At 48.1% G+C, this 22,776-nt stretch overlaps 1 protein-coding gene across 1 annotated transcript in view; it reads right to left on the bottom strand.

Moving 5' to 3' along the window:
- SLC6A11 (solute carrier family 6 member 11) overlaps positions 1–22,776 on the bottom strand; it is a 128,633-nt gene that overhangs the window by 86,584 nt on the left and 19,273 nt on the right. The window contains exon 5 of the mRNA XM_045991487.1: positions 14,243–14,375. Within this exon, the coding sequence (XP_045847443.1) occupies positions 14,243–14,375 (133 nt within the window). The remainder of the gene's footprint in view (positions 1–14,242; positions 14,376–22,776) is intronic.

Below are 22,776 nucleotides of genomic sequence, written 5' to 3'. Positions count from 1 at the left end.
TGACATGGGTCCTCTTATTGTCCCCAGTGAAGGTCGAGGAAACAACTCAGAGGCAAAGAAAGGGCCATGCCCAGACCTGCAGGGCAGAGCTTCAGTTCAAACTTGGGACCACTCGGCTCTGTTCTCTCCTGCCTGCCTACCACCATGTCACCCACCAATGATGCCAAGCACATGGTTAGCACTTGGGCCGACGAATATTCACCTAGGTTAGGAAGACAGCCAACACTTATTCAGGGCTCCCTGTACAGTGGAAAGAACACTGTGGTTCTCAGATCCACTTTTGCAGAGCTGCTCTCAAATCCTGACTCCTCCAACAGCTGTGTGGCCCTGTGCACCTGTGGGCCTCAGTGTCTTCAGTTATTAAGTGGATTTCCTAACACTCACCTGACAGTCCATTGTGAAGGTTAACTTAAATAATGAATGTAGAATGCCTACCCCGATGTCTGGTGCACAGTAAACAGTAAATCATTTACTCAGCTTAGGGCAAAGACCCGAGCTTTGAACCTGGGTCAATCTGACTCCATAGCTTCTGGGACACCATCTCCCTGCATCCCCCCTCTAGACCTGTGAGATCACCGTCCCTTTGCTGCTGGACCTTAGACAAAGGTCTCACACCTACTGGCTGCACACTTGGGCTCACACAAAACTCCTATGGACACTGCCTCATTTTTCACTCCTCTCGCCCAAGACAGGTCTTCCTTCTGCTGTTTTCCTAGCCACTGGCGGGGGGGGGGGGGTGTGTGCAGGGAACAGGGCTGGCTTGTATGACTGTCAGGAAATACTTTGGAACTTTCACCCCAATCAATCAAACAGGTCCTAGCACATGACAGGCATCGCATACTTGTCAGCTGACTGGATCAACTAATAAGCGAACTCTCCCAGCACCTACCAAGTGGCTTACCTTAGGGATAAAGAAATGCACAAGAGCCCCTCACAAGCGGTGGATGTCACTCACCAAAGGAAGAGGAGGGAAGAAGAAGGGACAGAGGAAAAGACAGAAGGAAAATGGAAGAGAGGAGGAAGGGGAAAAGGATGTAAGCCAGCCTTTTGGCTTTTATGCAGTTCCTTTTTCCTGGAATCCCCTTTCTCCTCTGCCTTGGGGTAATTAATAACCATCCAGCTTGGATGCTACTGCTTCCCTGGGACCACCCCCAGCACAGGGACGTTTCATAACTGCCTGTTTACTTGCCTGCCGACACGCCAGCCTCTCGACTTGTTGAGGGTTGAAATCTGCAGTCCCAGGCACAGGGCATGCTTAATAAATATTTGTCTCTCAAACTAAGAAGTCTCCCTGAGCCCAAAAGCCTGGCAGGCATGAGGCAACGACGGGCAAACTTGGGGCCACTGTGTGCTGCTGCCATCAAGAGCCAGCGGAGGAGTTAGGAGACGGCCAAGAAGGATGAGTGTGGAGGGGGTCTGGAAGGCTTCCTGGAGGAGAAAGAGACATCAGGGAGGGGCAGAAAAACAGTGGATGAGGAAGCAGGAGCTGGAAGAAGGCACGGTGCTGCCCGTTACCTGGCCAATGCCCATTACTGCCAGGGACACAGGGAGAACCGGTGGTGCATAGAGGGGCATAGAGACAGGGAGGCACATGTGAGGGAAGGCTTGGTTGGAGTGAAGGAGACTTAAATCTCCTCCATCCAATGCTAGCACTTTCCAAATGCCAAGGAGGGATTCGAGGTGGACCGTCAGCCATGGCCAGAATGTCAGGCAGAGGGAAGTCAACCAGACATGAAGGGGGAGTCGGTAGGGGGTGCCTGCCTTGCTGGGGGAGGCAGGTAGTGGACAGAGGTTGTCTGGATGGATGAGACCGGTGATTTTGGCAGAGGTTTCACCCCTTTTAACCTTCCCTTCAAAATGACCTTCCAGAAGGAAGGAAAACCATATGAATAAAGTATTTCCTTTAGATTTTCACCAACGATGGAGGAAAACTGTGAAGTATCCTACGAGCCCAGTGGTCACAGAGTAGCTTATTAAGTCGTGGGATATTTACTCAGTGGAATTTAGAAATCATATTACAGCAAAATGAGGGAACATACCTTGGGAAGGACTGTTAAATGAAAATGTAAAATATTGAATTACATCATCTTATGATTAAACAGGGTATAAACTATGGTTACATGTATATAAGCATCAAAAGGCAGCATGTGGGGTCCATTTTTTGCTTTGAAACAGCCACTGCTACAATATTGGCTGGGTGACGTTCACCCAGCTCACATCACCTCTCAGTGCTCCCCCGGACACCCCTTTGGGCCTATGCTCATCACCCTTCCCTCATCACCCCTGCCCGGAACTTCCTAGACATGCCGATCCCAGGTCCTCCTCCCGCCTCCAGCAGGCTCTGGCTGCCGTCCCCACCCCCGCCTCAATTGTTATCTCACGAGTGACACCAGCACAGCCACTGACCTGTCACTGCACGTGTCACGCTAACTTTGGCAGAAGGGGAAACTGAGGCCCTGCAAGAGGAAGTGTATGAATAGCCAGAGAAGGCAACGGTGGCCTGCACTCTGTCGCACAGTCAGCTAGTGGTGGGGTGGGCCTCTTGACTCCAAACAGTGGCTTATCCTATCTACTCCTCTTCGTTGCCGTCTTCCTCTCCTCTGCCAGATTCTTGAAGGCAGGATACACAGCACACAGTTCTTTGTGAGTGCCTAGCACAGTGCTGATATTCAAGAGGCACAAAACGAGTAGCCACTCGCTTCTGGTTTTGTTCTCCAAATGCACTGTGCTTTGTCTCACACTGAGAGCAAAGCCACTTCGACTCTTCTATGCCTGCCATCAGGGAGGGTGGGTTCCCGTTTCCCAGGAAGGCCACACACGTGGGCGGCTCCACCGAGTGCTGGGGACCGGAGGCGCTCTGCTCCCCACGGGTTAAGAGTGCCCGCTGCCCCTGCCTAGGTCCTCCTTGCAGTGCTCCAACAGGCTTTCTCAGGAGGCGGCCAGCCCTGCAGAACCCCTCCCATCCAGCAACCACTCGGACTTTGGGGGGCCTTTGTGCTTTAATAAAGACGGTATTACTGAGTCCCAAAGCTTCCCTCCTTTCCAACCCTCCTCGCTGCCAGGGTTCCCGCTAAAGGTGAAGCGCTGTCATTCAAGGCCAAAGAAAGGCTTGAATCAAGATGCTAAACTCTTTTGACTTAATGTGACAATCTGTGGCTCTCCCCAAACCACAGTTCTGGGAGAAGCACTCCCCACTGGGCACCAAAACCTCTCCGCAGCAGCCTGGGGTGTCCTCGGGTTCTGGGGGCCCGAGGGCAGGGCTCGCCCCGCGCTGGCCGCCTGGGCTCTCTGCATGCTTCTCATGAGCGCTCTAGTTTCCTCTCTGAATGCAGACATCAGCCGGGCCACTGGGAGAGCCCTGCCACCAACGCCGTCCCCACTTGCTTCGGGCGGCAACAAAGGCCACTTGAGGGCCGAGAGACAGCGCTGCCCAGTTCCTTCCCTGGGCCTGTTCTCTTCCCTTTCACACATCTTTCCCTTTTATTTCCCCTGCCCCCTTTACTCCTGCTTTATGCCTCATTGAATCCATTAGCCACTTTATAGGGTGCTCCTGAAGAATAAATTTTCTGTGTGGGGCTCCTGGTCGTTTCCCTGCTGGCGGCTCCAACACGCCTTGGTTTAGGGGGAGGTGGGGGGAGGGGCGGTAGAGAAAAAGGCAGGCACTCCAGGGAGGAGCCTCCAAGGGCCCCTCAAGGCTGTGCCTCCTTGAGGCAGCTCTAGGGCAGGCTGCCTGGAGTAGGTGCCCTCGCCTGCCCAGAGGCCCCACCATGCTCCTTCCCCACTGTGATGGGCTCTGGTGCCCCAAGATCTTAGGGCACATGCTTAAGCACTGTGAACTTTGGTCTTCTCATCTGCAAAATGGGAATGACAGTCACACCTCTCTCACAGGCTTGTTGTGAGGACTCGGTGGGTTAACGTCATGAGGGCTTTAGAAAGGAGTCTGGATCAAAGTGCCACTTAAAGCATTTGCTTTGCTACCATCATCATGCAGACGACGCGGGCTGTTTAAGAGTCCTTGTGCCACCTCCAATTCCTCTACTTGTTGGTGAATGAAGGAAAGGAAAGGGGGAAAAAAAAAAATCAATTCAAGGCTATTTGCAGCTGTTTCTGTGTGAGTGCGTCTGTCTGTGTGTGTGTGTTTTCTTTTCTCCTGCTTGGTGTCCTAGAGTTCTGAAAAGAATAAAAACAGAGCCCCAAAGCAGTGAAAAGGCAGGATTCTTCTTAAAATCCCAGCTAATCCTGCAGCTTCCTTTAAAGTGGCAATAGCAAGGGGCGGGGAAGGGACCAGAATTGTTTTTGCTGTGCCCTCCCCTCCCAACCTCTGCTCCTGGAGACCAGGAAACGAGGGGGAAAAATCCATAAATCATCCACAGAGAGGAGGACAGAAGAAGAAATTGGGCAGAGGAGAAAGCAAAGAACAGGAGCCAGCTGGGGAGGGAGTGGGGGGCAACATGAGGGGGCACCCTATCTGGGGGGCAGGAGGGCTACCTGCAGAAGGCTGAGGCTGGGGAGAGCCATCCCCATTCAAAAGTCAAAGTACTACAAGTTCTTGAACCCCTACAAATTCTTGAAACTTCTACCCTCACGGAACAAGGATGTTACACCAAAAGGCATCTGATGCGACTGATTCTCTCTACTCTGCTGCCACCTCTGCCTTGGTCACCTGCTAACATGGCTCCTACAACCTCTCTCTCTCTCCCAACCCATCCACTCACAACAAGCAGCCAGAGCCAGCTTTTCAGGATGAAATTCAGACGATGCTACTCCTGCTTAAGAACATTCCGTGGCTCTCCATCACACTCAGAATAAAATCCCAAGCTTTCCCCATGGCCTACAAGGTCTGACCCCTGCTGATGATGTCCCCGCCCCATCTCCTGCCACCCCTGACTCCGTCTGGGCTCCAACTAACTCGGCTGCACCTTAACAAGTCGTTCCCATTTGAGAAATTCACAAGTACCGCTCACCTGGCCAAACCCATCTCATCCTTCCCATCACAGATGGACACCCCACTCAGGGATGCCTTCTGCCCTTGTTCTTTCTTCTCCCAGCGCCGTTTTTCTTCCATCTGCTGCATTTCAGTGACTTGTTCGTTCTCTATCTCCCCCACCAGGCTGTAAGCTCCATGGTCTGGCTCTCTCATCACTACAAAGAGCCCCACCCTGGCCTGGCTCACAGTTAGTGTGCAACAGACACTGACTGGATGCATGAGTGAATGAGCAACATCTATACTAAGTGAGCATTTGGATAAAAGAAATAGCACATTTTGGGGCTGAAAACATTGGGGGTGAGATTTTAAGGATTTTTGAGAAGAGCTCCCCATTGCAATTATCACTGTAGATTTGCAGTGTTTGAATCGGAACATGCTTTGGGTGACAGCTGTTTATGTTAGTTTCTTGTTAAATGGCAAGGAGTCTGCATGACTTAGTTTAACAGATTACAGATCCACAAACGTTTTCTGTTAAGTACCAGACAGTGAATATTTTAGGCTTTGTGGATCACACAGTCTCTGTCACAACACTTTAACTCTGTTGCACTTAACTCTGCTTATAGACATGGATGTGGCTGTGTTCCAATAAAACTTTATTTACAAAAACAGGCCATTGGCCTGATTTGGCTAATCCCTGAATTAGACTAAGGTTTAGCAATTCACAAAAGAAGGACAACTAGTAATGACCAGATTTTTCCATCTTCAACAAATATGCACAGAGGTATTGAAAAAATATTGCAAAACCATGACATTGCTTCATAGGCTGTCACTTGATAAAACAGAATGAAGACAGGAACACACAGAATTTATTGGAAATTGCTCTTCCATAGAATACACAGCATTTGTATTATTCTGCATGTCAGCAATATGTTTGTACAAGTGGGAAATTCTAAGAGCAATTTTTACTCTGGAGGTACTGGGGAGCCACAAAGGGCTCAATATTTGTAGTATGTGTGGGTGAGTGAGTAGATGGATGGACAACAAAAATGGAGAGGACAGAATATTTGCCAGGGGGATTACAAAAGGAGACTCAGTCAATAACTGCATGAGACAGAAAGGGAGAAGATGTCAAAAATAACTTGGTGGTTTCAGCTTATGAGACCGGAGGAGGAGCGGGTGTCAGGGGTGGTCAAGATGAATTTGGTAGATGAATTAAAAAACAAAATAAAACAAATCAAAACCAAAAAAGGACAGAGCAAAGTTGGTCTTTTCAATAAATGGACATCCACATGTAAAAAATAAATCTAGAACAGACCTTACATCCTTCACAAAAAGTAACTCAAAATGATCACAGACCTAAATATAAAACACAGAACTATAAGGATCCTAGAAGATAACTGGAGAAAACCTAGCCCTGGCCATGAATTTTTAAAATTTTTTTTAGATTTTTATGTATTTATTTGAGAGAGAGATATCACAAGTAGGCAGAACAGCAAGCAGAGAGAGAGGAGGAAGCAGGCTCCCCCCTGAGCAGAGAGCCCGATTTGGGGCTCGATCCCAGGACCCTGAGATCATGACCTGAGCCGAAGGCAGAGGCTTAACCCCCTGAGCCACCCAGGCACCCCCCAGTCATGACTTTTTAGACACAATACCAAAGGCAGGATCCATCAAATAGTTGATAGGATACATTACATTAAAATGAAAAATTTCTGTTCTGCTAAAGATAACGTCAAGATAGTGAGAAGACACACTAAAGATTGGAAGAAAACAGCTGCAAGGCACATATCTAAAATACCCCCAAACCCTTAAAACTCAACAATGAAAAGACAACCCCATTACAAAATGGGCCCAGGACCCGAACAGACGCCTCACCAAAGAAGATACACAGATGACAAGTAAACATATGAAAAGATGCTCTTCATAATGTCATCGAGAACTAAAAATTAAAACAATGAGACACCACTACACACCTATTGGGATGGCCAAACTCCAAAACACTGACAGCACCAAATGTTGGTGAGCATATAAAGCATAATTCATTGTTGGTGGGAATGCAAAATGGTACAGCAACTTTGGAAGACAGGTTCACAGTTTCTTACAAAACTGTCTTTGGGATCCTTGGGTGGCGCAGTCGGTTAAGCGTCCAATTCCTGGTTTCGGCTCAGGTTGTGATCTCAGGGTCTTGAGACAGAGACCCACATTGGGCTCTGCACTCCATGCAGAATTTATCTAAGTTTCTCTCTCCTTCTGCCCCTCCCTGCCCCCGTGCCCCATGCTCTCTCTCAAAAATAAATAAATAAATAAATCTTAAAACAAAACAAAACTCTCACCATACCATCCAGCAATCACACTCTTTGGTATTTATCCAAAGGTTGAAAACTTATGTCCACACAAAAATCTGCACACAAATGTTTATAACGGCTTTATTCATCACTGCCAACCTCAGAAGTACCCAAAATGTGTATCAATAGGCAAATGGATGTGCACTCCATTGTTTATTCCAACAGTATTTTCAATAGCTCAGATATGAAAGCAACCTAAGTGTCTATCAATATATGAATGGATAAAGAAGCTGGAATGGAATATTACTCAGCCCTAAAAAGAATGAAATCTTACCATTTCCAACAACATGGATGGACCTAGAGGGTATTATGCTAAGTGATAAGTCTGACAGAGAAAGACAAATACCATGATTTCGCTTATATATGGAATCTAAAAAACAAAACAGGGGCACCTGGGTGGCTCAGTGGATTAAAGCTTCTGCCTTCAACTCAGGTCATGATCTCGGGGTCCTGGGATTGAGCCCCACATCGGGCTCTCTGTTCCGCAGGGAGCCTGCTTCCCTCTCTCTCTCTGCCTGCCTCTCTGCCTACCTGTGATCTCTGTCAAATAAATAAATAAATAATCTTTAAAAAAATAAAATAAAAAACAAAACACATGAATAAACTAACAAAAAATAGAATCATATACATACATACAGAGAACAAACTGATGGTTGCCAGAGGGGAGGCTGGGTAGGGGGATGGGAGATACAGGATAGAATGACTAAGTCCCAGGTATGAAAGGTAAGCACAGGGAATTATAGTCAATGGTATTACAACAGTGTCCCGTAGTGACAGTCCACATGTGGTGAACACAGTGTAACACATAAAGATACTGAAACACGATGTTTTACACCTGCAACTAATATAATACTGTGTGTCAACTATACTCAACTAAACCAATTTTTAAAAAGGTGAATGGATAAACTGTGGCACACCCAGACAATGGAATATTATTTGGTACTAAAAAGAAAGCTATCGAAAGACATGGAGGAACCTTAAATGCACATTACTAAGTGAAGGAAGCCAATCTGAAAAGGCCACATACTGTATGATTCCAATGATACGACATGCTGGAAAAGGAGAAGCTATGGAGATGGTCAAAAGATGAGGGGTTGCCAGGGGTTGAGTGCAGGGGAGACGGAAAGGGGGAGCACAAAGGATTTTAGGGCAATACTGTTATACTCTAAGGGTGGATACCTGTCATATACATTCATCCAAATGTCCAGAATGTACACCAACAAGAGTGAGGCATTTGGAAACTACGGACTTTGCGTGATGATGAAGCATCTGTAATTTCATCAGTTATAGCAAATGCCCAACTCTGGTGGGGGATTTTGATCTCGGGGCGGTTACACGTGTGTAGGGGCAGGGGATATATGGGAAGTCTCTGTACTTCTTGTTCTGTTTTGCTGTAAAGCTAAAACTGATCTAAAAAATAAAGTCTTGGGATGCCTGGGTGGCTCAGTCGAATAAGCGGCTGCCTTCGGCTCAGGTCATGATCCCAGCATCCTGGAATTGAGTCCCACATCGGGCTCCTTGCTCTGCAGGGAGCCTGCATCTCCCTTTGCCTGCCATTCTGCCTGCCTGTACCCTCTCTATCTCTCTGACAAATAAATAAAATCTTTTATAAAAATTAAAAAATTTTTTAAAAGAGAGGAAAAAATAAAGTCTTTAAAAACAAACTACAAAAACCAAGGACACAGAAAAATCACAAAGATGTCTCCATGTTGTAGTCACTTGATTTCAATTATCCAGAGTTAAACTGTTCATCATCCAGAAGTTGACAAGGTACAAACAGCCTGGAAGTTTCCTCCTAAAGAAAACAAGTATCTTAGAATCCTACATCTTTGCAGAATTTAATAAATAATTGAGAAAGGTTTTTACTTATTTTTCTAATCCAGATTTCTAGCATTTCCACTAGTGTCTAAAGAGAGAAAAAGATCACTGCGCAGAACTAAAACCGTAGGTGTTAGACTGGGGTGGGGAAATAAACAGCTTTCCGAGTACCTACTGTGTGCTGAGAACTACAATCAATGTGTTCACACTGAGTCTGCATATGGACTCCAGCTGGGGGCATGAGAACAGAGGAGGCTCAGGCTTAGGGAAGGCAGACAGACTCCGGCTTGAATCCCAGCACCACTCCTTCCAAACAGGGTGGCCTTGGGTAAACCGTGCAACCTCTGTGGGCCTTTACTGCCTAATTTATAAAATAGGGTTTGAAATTAAAAACCAGCATGTCTCCCAGCTTGGACAAGCTATACTCTAATATTCCAGAGCCAATTCTCAGCCTTCAGAACCCCAACGTTTGTAGCATCTGGTTCTCCAACTGTTCTACTGTGAATGCTAGCACTAGTACACTGAATTGCAATTGCTTATCTGTGTGCCTGCCCTGCTAGGCTGCACACTCTATGGGGATAAGATGGTCCACCATCCCTCCATGGCATTCCAGCACCTTGTGGGGAGCGCCCAGGTGCAGGTAGAAGTCATTCATTCCACAAATGCTTATTAAGAACAGTTATGTGGCACCTTGCTACATTCTGAAGCTGGAACACAGAGTCTCTCCAACCTAGAGCAGCTTTTTCTGAAAGGCTGCTCACTCTGACCCTGGGGAGATCCCAAATGCTGGGTTCTGTGACATCAGAGGACTGTAAAGCACTTGAATGGGGTGTGGAAGAGGACAGCCCTGAAGGACATCTGCAGAGACTATCAGTGGCGGGGCAGGGGTGGGGGATGCTAATGTCAGTGCAGACTTGGGAGCCCACGTGCTGCCTGTTGAGCTGCGGGAGTGGGGCTGGGCCTTCACCTGGGACCCTGTCACAGACTCATCTGTGATCTACTCATTTGTGAACTGATCCCAAATCTCCTCTAAGTCACCTGCTAACAGGTCAGGCCTGCAATGTCTGCCTCCAGGAGCAGGGGCCAAGTTCGCTGAATCTTAAGCTAAAGCTGGGGTTATTGTTTTTACCTTAGATATAAGAGGGGACCAGGAAACTTTTCTCAAGTTAATGAAATTTTAGAATTTCTGCTGAAGTCTGAGTATGGGAAGCAGGCTGGAACTCAGCCATGTCCTGGAGAAGAGCAGAAAAACAGGGTTCTCCTTCCTTGGACAGCCTCATGAAAGTGGCTCTGGCCGGGGCCCCACAGGCAAGAGACAGGGGTGGCAGCTGCCCACTCAGGAAGACTCAGATGACCTGTGTTTATTCTTAGCTGTTTTTGTACAGAACCTAAAAAACCTTTGGACTCTGGGCTTGTGTCCAAGATGAGGTGCACAATAAACAGTAAAAAAAGCATCACCCCCTCTCCTAAGAAGACACCCTGTGCTGGTTGGGGACTCCTGGTCCCCTAAAACTGTCAGAATCTCATCATTTATAAACAGCTGACAAGCTGGGCCACCAGGCTCCAGTTCCTGACCTGACAGTGGTCATTTACTGCATGACCTTGGGTAAGTCGCTTCTGTTCTCTGAGCCTCAGTCTCCTGAATGATAAAATAAGGGAGGGGATGGACCAGATAATTTCTAAGAAATCAGGCAGCTCTGGAAAACCACATCCCATCCTGGATGCTAACCCTGGTCTTGAGCATAGTATAGGGGAAGAACCCTCGAAATAAAGCCTTCAGGAGAAATGCTTCATTGGCTCATCTGACTTCAGTATTTCCCTTAAAAGCACCATCTAGATCCACTGGCAACCAACAACCATTGAGCACCCACTGTGTGCTAAGCTAACTCATTAACTGCCTCATTATAACCAGCCCATAAGAAAACTGTCATCGTCCCTATATCACAGGTGACAGGCAGGACAGTACACTCATCTAAGGCACAGGCTATATGGTCACCAAGATGCGGGGTCTGCTTCCTACCCGAGGGTCCTAAAGCAAGCTACTTACTTCCTCCCACAAGCCTCAGTTTCGTCATCTGGAACGGAGATAATGATTGCCCCGTCTCCTGGGCTTGCTTCATGATCTGAATGGAGTGCGCCTGTGAAGCACTCAGTGATGATTTCCTGTTACTATCACAAGCACTACAGCTGTTGCCATCATTACCGTATCTCCTAGAGGCAAGAGCAAGTAGGCTCATGCAGAATGTATAGAAGGACATCACTCAAAATATCACAATAGTCTAAAATTTGATCAAGTCTGAGGACAGGTAAGATGGAGCAGCTCTGGGCCAGTGTCACAGTGCCAAGTCTTCAAGTAACTGAGCCCAGGCTCCCGAACCGCTTAGCCTCTGGGGCTCCGTCTATAACACAGAGGTAATACCTCCCCAGGTTGTGGGACTCTGTGTGCTAATGTGGATGAAAAATTCCTGGCAGAGTGTGCAGGGAGCAGAAGGCCATGGAGGAATGTTCTCTCCCATGCCTTCCCATATGCTTCTTTTGAAATCTCCAAGAATGCAGCCTGCTGGTCCTTCCTTAAACCCCAGTCCCTGCATTAGAATTCTCGACACACAGGCTTGATGGCTCAACCAATGGCAAGTGGCCCTGCTGTGGGACTCGGCTTCTTCCTGAGGGCTGGGTGGAACCAAACTTTGCTAAGGCCCATGTCCTGGGCCCAAGAACTCAAGGCCAAATGTGCACATGGACAACCCAAGCACGGGCACGCACTAACACCTTGTCCAGTGGCCCTCAAACCCCACCACACACAACTGTCACCCAGCTGAGTCCACTGGCCTTGGCATTGACTCCCAGGAAAGTTGTAATCTTGATAGAAGCAAACATGGTATCAACCATGACACCTCCTCCCTTCCCTTTACCATTCACAAAGCCCTCTCACATATGTTAACTGGGAAGGTAGAGGCTGTGTTTTGTTCATCTTTAGATATCCACTGAACAATGCTAGGTATAGATACCCAGAAACTACTTCTCAAATGAATAAGTTTTATCTTTATAACAAGATTTTTTAAGATCGTCCCATTATTCAGCCTTGCCATTAATTACACACTCTGCTAAGCACTGAATATGCATCCTTGCATCTCACCCTGACAACCACTCCGTGAGAAAAGCCTCATATCAATCCCCATTTTGCGTAAGAGGAAACTGAAGCTCAAAGAAGTTAAGTGATATGCTATGGTCACAGCTAGTGAGTGACAGACCTGAGATGTGAATGCTGACTCCAGACTATGGTTCGTCACCCCTCCAAGTCTCTCTCCTCCTCTTAGCCAGAAGAGGCAGCAAAGAGGGGAACAGGAAAAAAGTGTATATAGTCTAAAGAAGTACATCAATAACGCACTGATTTTTAGATTTGGAAAAATAGAAAAATCCTATTGCTTTTTAAAAATTATGTACAGTTAGTCAGCATATAGTACATCATTACTTTTTGATGTAGCACTCAATGATTCATTAGTTAAGTATAACACCCAGTGTTCATCACAACACATACCCTTCTCAAGATCCATCACCCGATTACCCTATCCCCACACCCATCCCCCTTCTGTAACCCTCAGTTTGTTTCCTGGAGCCCAGAGTCTCTTATGGTTTGTCTCCCTCTCTGATTCCTTCCCATTCAGTTTTCCCTCCTCTTTCCCATGGTCTTGCATGCTATCTATTGCTTTCTCCTGATACAAACTAGAGAAAGCAAATATCAGCAAAATCATCTTGGCCAACAGGACATGGGTGTCTGTTCTCTTTTCTCTGACATCCCACCCCCCAGGCACATTATGATTCCTTTCTAGTACATCCTCAGCTCCCTTACAGCCCACAGCATGGGGGCTTTTTGATACCTGTTTTCTGCTCTCCTAACTTTCCTCCAACAGTTCTGCCCACCTGCCAAACACTTACTACTGTGGGAGCTGAGGGAGCCATCTCTTGTAAAAGGACCCAGAGTTGTTAAGTTCCCATCTCCTTGGAGGTTTGACCTCCAGCTCCTGACCGAGCTAACAGATTAGAATAAAGGTGATGAGCAAAGGCCTGCTGAAAACAGGCAGGCAAGGAGTGACATGGTCAGAGTGACCCAGAAGTAAGTAAAGCTTCATGTCCTCTTTCCCACAAGAAAAAAATGGAACAGCACAAATAAGGACACTAATGGCACTGACATTTAGCCAAAGGGTCAGGGCAATAGGGAATGGTGGGGACTGTGGCCCAGCAGAGCATCCCTAGAAGGATGTGGCTGCTGCTCAGCTCAGCCAAATGCTGCTGTGTAGGCATGCAGGCCCTAGGTCACCAAACCCTTCAACTTTCCAAAGGATACCAGACAGACTCATATTTCCTTTTTCACCATGAACTCTCCAGATTTTTAAATGCTTGCAACTAATTCTTTACTTTCTTTTCTTAAATAAAACACACGAATGGGCTGGACTTGTCTATGAGCTACCTACAACCTCTGTACTGATCCCTGCACACAGATGGCCCTGCTAAAGACGTCCCCCTGCTTCTCTGTGCTTCGAGCCCCCCTGACAGGTAGCTGAGGCCAAGCCTTGGGTTCTGGCCAGGGGCCCGTGGTAACCTCCTGACCAGGCCTATTGACCGTTGTCTGCCTCCTCCTATTTCTCTTTCCTAAGGAGACAGAGGTCCTGGAGGCTACATGGTACAGATGGCATAGTAAGGTAACAAGATGGAAGCATCTGCCCTTCCCTCCACAGACTCCAGGTGGGTGAGGTCTCGGGGCCTATCAGTGTAGGCAGCCAGCATTTCTTGCCCTCGCATGTGCCTGGAGCACATGTCTTCATTACAAAACCCCATGGTAGTAGTTTAGCACTTCCAGGGTTCAAAGCACTTTACCTCCCCTTTCCTTGCACGGCTCTCCATAAGACAGAATGGGCTTCGTTATTTCACAGATGAGCAACCTGAGGCTCAGAAGGGAACTGAATAGCCCTGAGGTGTGCAGCAAGTGAGTGGTACACTGGGATTCTAGCTCTGGGCTCCTGAGTGGACTCTCAGTCCAGTGCTGCCTTTTGCAATGTGAACTCCCTGGCACTTTCCGGTTCACGTGTGATCTCGCACAAGGACAGCTCATATCCTCCCCTGCCCATGGCTGGTTGCTTCAAGATGCACCCCTTACCTTCCCTGTGGACTTGGTCCCCTTCCAGATGCAGAAGTAACAGATGGTCCAGGCTGCCAGGAGACACAAGGCCAGCTCCCAGCGGAGGTTCCCAATGTGCTCGATCCCATCTGAGATGGCTAACACCCGGCGCCTGCAGAGGGGAGTAGGGAGAGTCATGGAGGCTGGAAACCCACCCTGACCAACCCACGCCAAAGCTAGTGCTATAGAGGGGCAGGGATGGGCCACCCACTCATTCACCAGCCCTCCACCATTTGCTGAGCACTTCCTTTGAGCCAAATCCAGGGCTGGGTATGGGGACCCCAGAGAAGAACAAGACCCAGCCTTCTGTCTTCATGGATTCACTCATGGGGGGAAAGACGGGCCAGTTAGTAGATGGTTTATGGTAAGCGGGGCAAGGAGAGGAAGTTGTAGGGGCTTTGGAGAGACCAGGAAGCATCTAGCCTATCTCAAGGTTGCCAGGAGACTGCAGCACTGTCCATACACATTCCAGGTCCCTCCCTCAGCAGACGCATTATACATCCCTGGCCTGCTGAACTAAACAGTGGACCCTGAACTTGCTTTGGCCAATGGCAACTGTGTCACTTCCAGGGCCAGGCGGTGCAGTTCCCCTTTCCCTTTTCCCTGTTGCTGTCATGACAGGGTATGTACCAAGATGAAGCTTCTAGAGGCTTAAGTTCCCGAGTGACTTCATGAGGCCCTTCTGCTACCCCTTGTCCAAGATGTGGTGTGATCAAGAAAGCAACATTGTTGCTTTAAGCTACTGAGATCTTTGGCGGTGTTTGTTATCGTGGCAAAACCCAACCAATCCTGACCGATACAGGGGGTCAGGGAAAGCGTTCTGGAAGAAGTGATATTTGAGCTAAACTTTGAAGAATGATGGGATTTAGTCAGGAGAGAGAGGGAGTTAAGGTTGTTTTAGATCAAGGGATTAGCCAGAACACAGAGCATGGGATACCTGGGGAATGCTGGAGCATGGGGATCAGAAGGGAAATGCAGAAAAGGTAAACAGAGGAGTATCCCTGGGAGCCCTGAATAACATGCTGAGAGTCGGGCTATCCACAGGAGGGGGAGGACCCCTGACTACACTGAGCCAGTGCCTCCTGCCCCAGTCTTCCTTCAGAACCATCAATTCTTCAGGGTGGACACAGGCCTGGCTCCCAGAGCCCACGCCTGGGGTTTGTGTTTCTTTAAAGTCAAACTTGCCACGCTCCATATTGTGCAGAACCATGGCACCAAAACAAACCCCCTCCAAACTCACTCCACGAACCCCATTCTGGCTGCCAAACCAACCCCGCTGGACCACGCCGGTTGCCTCAGCGCTCTGGGAACGTCCTTTGAGCAAGCAGCTCCCATCCCACCAAGCATGAAAGCCTCCCTCAGTGTCTGTCTCCCTGGGAATCTACTCAGGACCTGATTCTGCATTAATTATCCAATGATACCAATTAGCCCTGGTCTACAGGCTCCCTCCAGCCCCAGTCCCTGCTGGAGAAATCCGGCAGGCCCCCAAACAAAATTGGGCTGTGTGCAGCTGTGGACCCACCTGAAAGGAAACCAGCTTTCAGACCTATAGCCAGAAGTAGGAAAATCCACTTAAATACACATTCATTGAGCACCTACTATGTACCAGGCACTACTAATACTACAGATAAAAAGGTAAGCATGTATAGGTTTTGCCCCCTACTAGTATGTTAGACAAAAATAAAATAAATCCAAGTTATTTAAGGAAGGAGACAGCCACATAGTTACAACCGGTTGTTTTTTGTTTTTTTTCAAGGTTTATTTCTTTATTTTAGAGAGAGAGCAGTAGCAGGAGGGGCAGAAGGAGAGAAAGTGAGAATATCAAGCAGGCTCTGTGCTCAGCTCACTCTCACGACCCTGAGGTCATGACTTGAGCAGAAACCAAGTCTGAGGCTTAATGGACTGAGCCACCCAGGCGCCCCAGCAACAGTTTTTTGTGTTTTATTTCATTTCTTATGTCTTAGTAGTTTCTGGCTTTAATTCCTTTAAGAAATAGGCCATTAAATAAAACCTTCAGGAATATCTATTATCATGACAGAGTGGTGGGCCAAAGAGCACAGCCTTTGTGGAACACTTGCTAAAAATACAAAAATTCCTGCACCTCATCCCAGACCCACGGAGTCTGAATTTTTTCTGTACAGCTCCCTGGCAGCTGCATTTTGCTACATTTCCCCAGGGACTGCTTATGCATGATAAGGCTTCTACACTAAAGAAGTCGAGTTCCCTGGCAATGAAGGAATGACCTACAAATTCCACCTGAATAGTATTTTTGAAGAGGACCTGGGGACAGTATCCTGTATCCTTTGAGAAGCTACTGAAGGGCTCGACTTTCTCCCCGCCAAAATACTGTGATGTACCCACTCACTCCCAAAGTTCCGCAGGGAAACCTCATGGTGTTCCTCAAGTACCTTGTTTCTAGATTAAGAGTGTTCTAGGCGACATGTATCTACCACCTTGCCCACTGCCCCCACAGCATCCCAAATGCGCAGCAGCTGGTGAACGAGAAGGGAGAAGCCCGCACAGGAGAGAAAGTGGGCCAGTGCAGATGCTGTGCTTTTCCCAGTCCACCCCAGGCTCCGAATCTTTCATTAAAGAAACACTTATATGAGGTCCCTAGCAGGGGGGCACAAACACACATGCCTTCTTATTGATGTGGTTCTTTTCTGAACTGGAATTTGAAAACTGGAAACGGCACAGGGGTAGAGGGGCAGCAGAGGAGGCAGATCAGCCAGGAGGGAGCTGGCTCAGGTCCCCTCTCCTCCACATTTTGGATGCTGCAAACTTTTGAGTCATGCAGCCTGCCTTGGCGCCCTTTCACTTAATTGAACAATCTCATTCCCAGAATGGGAAGCAGATTACTAAAAGCTACGCAGGATGAATTGCTCTTTTGTTCCACCAGACACTATTTGAAAACATCCCCAAACAATTTTCTTTAGGTTTTACCAGAGCTGACTCTAGCTAGCAATGGACCTTGGGTTTCTAAAGATCGGGGGATCGGGGGCCAGTTTCTCAGCCTGCATGGCTGTGGGTTGTTTTGAAACCCACAAGGGCAGCCTTTGAGAGCCAGGGGCTGGGGCACTCAACTCCGGAGACTTGGAGAAGGCACAGCTCTTCCTGGGAAAAAGCTTTCTTAATGACCCTCCCCCATGAAGAGCTGGGACAGGAGAAAGGTCTGAATAAGGAAAAGTTTGCTGCCAACACCCTGACAAAAAAAAAAGGACCAAGGAACAGACCTCCCGACACTGTCCAGGGAGCGGGAAATGTTGAAGACTAGACAGAACTCTTTGGAAACATTTACTTGAGTTATACTGAACAACTACTATGAGCCAGGAAGGGAAGCAGATCCTTCCTGAGGCATCTTTTTCAGGCCCTAAGTATAGAATATTTCTGGAGATTGCTAGCCAGAGACTAAAATCTCAGATCTTGGAGGTATGAGGCCTCAGCGTCTCCACCCCTCTGCATATATAGAGATGGACTGGGTTCAAATTGAGCTCTGCTCCTTACCAGCTGTGTGCCTTTTGATAAGGGACATCACTTCTCCGAGTCTCAGCTTCTTTATCCATAACATGGGAATGACAATACTTCCCTTTGATAGGTTTTCAACCATCATCTAAACCTCCCCACAATCCTTGAGGTTAAGTACAATCGCCATCATTTCAAAGTCATACCAGGAGCAAGCAAAAGCCCTGGCATTTGAATCTAGGGCTCCTGGCTCCAAAGGCCACAGCTTCAGGCTCAATGCTAGCTCCTAGATTCCCCTGGTACATTTACCCTGTAAAATGACGGCCTTCCTCTCTTCTTCATAAATTAAAGCTGTTGGTAAACGCATGCCCCAAAGCTATATTACATGTCTTTGCATATGACATAAAGGTAGTACACATGTCCTTCATACATTTATTAATTTATTCAAGTAGCACTTATCAAGGTGTCCTTAGTGTGCCGGTGTTAACAGCTGGGGTTCTGTAAAGAGCTCATGTTCTAAAGGGGAAAGCAGACAAGAAAACAGAACTGGGCATGGAGAGGGTCAGGATGGAGAAAAGCAGGGACCCTCACTGGGGATCTGGCCAAAAACAGGATGTGGAGATGTGACTGAGCCAGGGGGTCCTGGAGGGTAGGAAGAGAATCAGCAAAGAAGTGGCAGAGAAAGCATTGGGGCAGAAAGGCCACCAGGTGCAAAAGTCTGGAATGAAGGCTCGGTGAGGTCAGGAAAGGGCATAGCACTGGTACCAGTGTACCAGTGTACTAGGGTGAGAGGTAGGGGTGAGAACAAGGCTGGAGTGTGAACACGGGCGAGACTATGAGCCTTGCTAAGGAGCTAGGGTTTCGTCCTGAGGGCAACAGAAGCCTAGTAGAATCTTAAAACTCTTTGGCTGCTGGGGTGCCTGGCTGGCTCAGTGGGTTAAAGCCTCTGCCTTCAGCTCAGGTCATGATCCCAGGGTCCTGGGATCGAGCCCCGCATCGGGTTCTCTGCTCAGCAGGGAGCCTGCTTCCTCCTCTCTCTCTCTCTGCCTGCCTCTCTGCCTACTTGAAATCTCTGTCTGTCAAATAAATAAATAAAATCTTAAAAAAAAAAATTCTTTGGCTGCAGTGGGAAGAATGGACAGAAACGGTAGAATGGGGCAGGGCTCCCTTAGTTTAGACGCTAAAGGGGGAGGGTCTGGACCAAGGTAGGGGAATGGTCCTGGAAGGAATAAGTGGACTTGAAAACAGCACAGGTACAAAGTGACTGCCAGGGGGTGGCAGGTAGCAGAGAAGAGGGAGGTCTCAGCTGACACCCAGCTTCACACTTGGTTGGATGTGGGGTCATTAGTTGAGCAGGAGTGGAGGTTGAGCAGGTGGGAGGAGGAGGTGGTAAAGAATCGATCTTTTAGACAAGATGATTCTGAGGATTGTGGAATACCCAGGAAGCTGCAGTGCCCGGAGGCAACTGGGGCTCTGGCTGTAAAGCTCAGAAAAGAGCTGCAGGGATGAGATTGAGACCTGAACTTAGGGTGTGTTGGGAGAGCATGAGGCTGCCTGGGAGGAGGAGGAGGGAGAGGACCTGCCACAGAGCTCCCAGAACCCCAGCATTCACAGAGCAGAAAGAGGAAGGGAGGAACCCTTGCAGCAGGCAGGCAGGTGTGAGCAGAAAGGCAGGGGAGCAACAGGAGAAGGGGGTATCCCTGGAGGCAGAGGGCATTCCAGAAGGGGAAGCAGCCTATCTGACACCTGCTGGCAGGCAGTCTGGTAAGAGGGAGGGTGTTGCAGGGCTTGCAACCAGAAGGTGTGATTGAGGCAAGGTGAGAGGATCCCTGTGGGGCAGACTTCAGGCTGCCATGGGCGGGGAGCAGGACAGAATTCAGGTTGCCCTGGTTGGGGAGCAGATACACAATGGGACCCTGGTGAGGTGGCTCTTTGCGGAAGTTGGCTCTTGTGGATCAGAGGCTGTGGTAGCTAAACGGGTCCCACAGAGTACAAAAGCTGTTTTGCTTATGCCGGTTTTGTTCTCAGGTTGGTGCAAGTGGGGTAGTTAATGGGTAAGGGGGGGCTGGGGTCAAACACAGGACGGGATGGGGTATAATGGAGGAGAGACGGGGTAGAAGAAAGAATACGCACGTGGAGATGTTGCCATTTGCTACAGGAACAGGAGGGAAAGAGTTGGGGAAACCATGAGGCCAGTTTGAAAACAAACCATCCTTATTAAGAGACTGTCAGGAGAAGACTGGAAGGAGCTGGCAGTGGAGGGGACCATGGCAGATGCCACTAAAAGCCCTACAGCTTGCTACATTCAGTGCTTCCTATGAGGAAGAGTTGAGGATTATTAGACCCATTTTATACATGGGGAAACTGAGGCCAAATGAGGTAAAGCACCTTGCCCAGATTGGGACTTGAAATCAGATTCTTCTGGAGCCCATCCCCCATCCCCCAACTGCTGTCTCATCAGAAAGGGATCCAGGGAGAGAAGGCATCTCTATGGCCCTCCTCCAACCTTCAGGGTCCTAGGGAAATTGCTGGAATCCCAAATCCAGTCCTCAGGCATCACTCCCTTCTCAGTGTCTCATACTCAGAGAGGCTGGGTCCAGCGAGAAGGAAACAGCCTCACACCTGGGGCTTCCCTAGTTTCCAGAGCCAGGAATGGTCTGAACCAGGAGAGCAGAGAGGGAGCAGGCAGCCAGCCCCCCTCCCCCACCCCCAAAGAGCCTGGGAGAGGCTGTGTGGCAACAGCTCCCTGCATGACTGGTCAGTCAGGGAGGCCTCATCTTAATGTCCAGCACGGAGCCAGAGCCGGCAAACACATCACCTTTCTTTAACCTGCCACGGAGGAAGTGCTGCCAGGGACGCAGAGACCGCCCTAAAAACTGGCGCTGAGGGGCCAGGCTATAAATAGTCTTGCTGGTCTTCCCTTCTGGTCTCCCCAAGCAACAAACAAAAAAGGGCCCATCACCAAAACAAATGGGCCTTCCCTGCCCCCTCCAGAATTTCTCTGCCTCCAGGGTTCTGCTGTCACTTCTCTGGGAAGAAAGAAGAGCAGCCCCCAGCTCTCCCTGCATATGGGGCTCACTCCTCTAGCCCCCAGCAGGAGTCCTAAAACCCCCTGGAGGCTCAGGGCAAGGAACCCCCTTGTCAAGAAAATGAGGCCTCCTCAGCATGCAACCTCTGAGCAGGTGCAAACTCTATACTACACCTAGTACCCTGAGGACTAAAGCCACAAGGAAGAGGAAAGCAGGACATTCTGCCCTCAGAGAGCTCACTACCCAGGGGTATAAAGACAATAATAACAAGGACATAACAGCTTGGCTATCCCTCATGTTTACTCCCAAGGGGAATGCAACCGTTATTCCCATTTCACATATGAGAAAATTTGGCTTATGCAAATTTGCATGCCCAAGAAGGCTGAGGCAGAACCTGAAGCCACATCTGTTCAACTTTAGAGGCAGAGCTTGGACCCACTGTCTGGTCGTGGGGAAGATAGGCCAGAACCATGTCATTCAGGGAATACAACTAGGGACCCAAGTTGGCCTGAGAAATCCCTGTAGGCGAAGCAGAAGTCCTCACCAGCCTCCAAACACACGCTGACTTCTCTACCTTATAGCATTCATTCCTGCTGTTCCCTCTGCCAGGAATGTCATTCTCAATTTTCCCAAGCTATAAAAACCCCACGGGTCCTTTAAGTACCTGCTCAAATAATACAAAACTTCACTAAGTGCTTTCTTGGCCCTTAGGGTCAGTCCCTCCTTTCATTTAAAGGTTAAGCAAGCATCTACTTTGCACCAGGCACTCCTAGGTCAGGGGCAACAAATTTTTTCTGTAAAGGGCCAGATAGTAAGCATTTTAGGCTCTACAAGCTATAAGGTCACTGCCCTAACTATGCAACTTGATCCTTGCAATGTGAAAGCAGCCATACACAATTTATAAATGAATGAGTATGGCTGTCTTCCAATAAAACTTTTTTTTTTTTTTTTTTACAAAAACAGACAGCAAATGAGTTTTGGTCAGTAGTCTCCAGACCCCTGTCCTAGGCTAATGCTTTCCAAAAAACACTAATCCCTCAAGACACTCCAAGTTCCCAGGTCACACCAGGCCCTCACTGGAGAAAACGATGTACACTGTAGCCCTCCTTTGAGAGTCTCAATGATCATAAGAATACTAAAGGCTCTGAGAAGTCCTGCAATAAAGACACCTTCATAGTTCTCATTCACCCAATGTTTCCCAAGTTTACTCAGAAGTGTTCCCTATTAGAGTGCAAATTAAATTAGAGTGCAAATTAAAACCACAATGAGATAGTATTTCACACCCATTAGGGTACACCTGCTAGGATGGCAGTAATCCAGAAAACAATAACAAGTATCCTCAAGGATGTGGAGAAATGGAACATCATATATTTATTTCTGGTAGGAATGCAAAATGGCTTAGCCACACTGTAAAATGGTTTGGCAATTTCCTAAGAAGCTCAACATAAGGGGAGCCTGGGTGGCTCAGTGGGTTAAACCTCTGCCTTCAGCTCAGGTCATGATCTCAGGGTCTTGGGATTGAGCCCCACATCATGCTCTCTGCTCAGCAGGGAGCCTGCTTCCCCACCCCCGCTCTCTGCCTGCCTCTCTGCCTACTTCTGGTCTCCTCTCAAATAAATAAATAAAATCTAAAAAAAAAACAACAACAACATAAAACTCAGAGATTCCACCCCTAGGTTACTCATAATAGCCAAAAACCGAAAGCCACCTAAATATCTATCAACTGATAGACAAACAAAATGTGGTATATTCATAAAATGGAATGTTATTTAGCCACAAAGAGGGATGAAGTAGTGATCCATGTCAGAACATGGATGAATCTTGAAAACATTATGCTAAGTGAAGGAAGTCAGTGACAAGAGGACCCACATTGAATGGCCCATTTATACGCAAAGTCCTAACTAGGCAAACCCAGAGAGAGGTGGAGGGGTGGTGGACTGAAGGCAGAGGTGGGAGGTGAGATGAATTGCAAATAGATACCAAAGCCCTGAAGAGGGTCATGGCAAAGTTCTCCACCAGTAT

Source organism: Meles meles, chromosome 20 (assembly GCF_922984935.1).
Source record: "Meles meles chromosome 20, mMelMel3.1 paternal haplotype, whole genome shotgun sequence".
Taxonomy (NCBI): domain Eukaryota; kingdom Metazoa; phylum Chordata; class Mammalia; order Carnivora; family Mustelidae; genus Meles; species Meles meles.
This window is presented reverse-complemented; position numbering and strand designations above follow the sequence as displayed.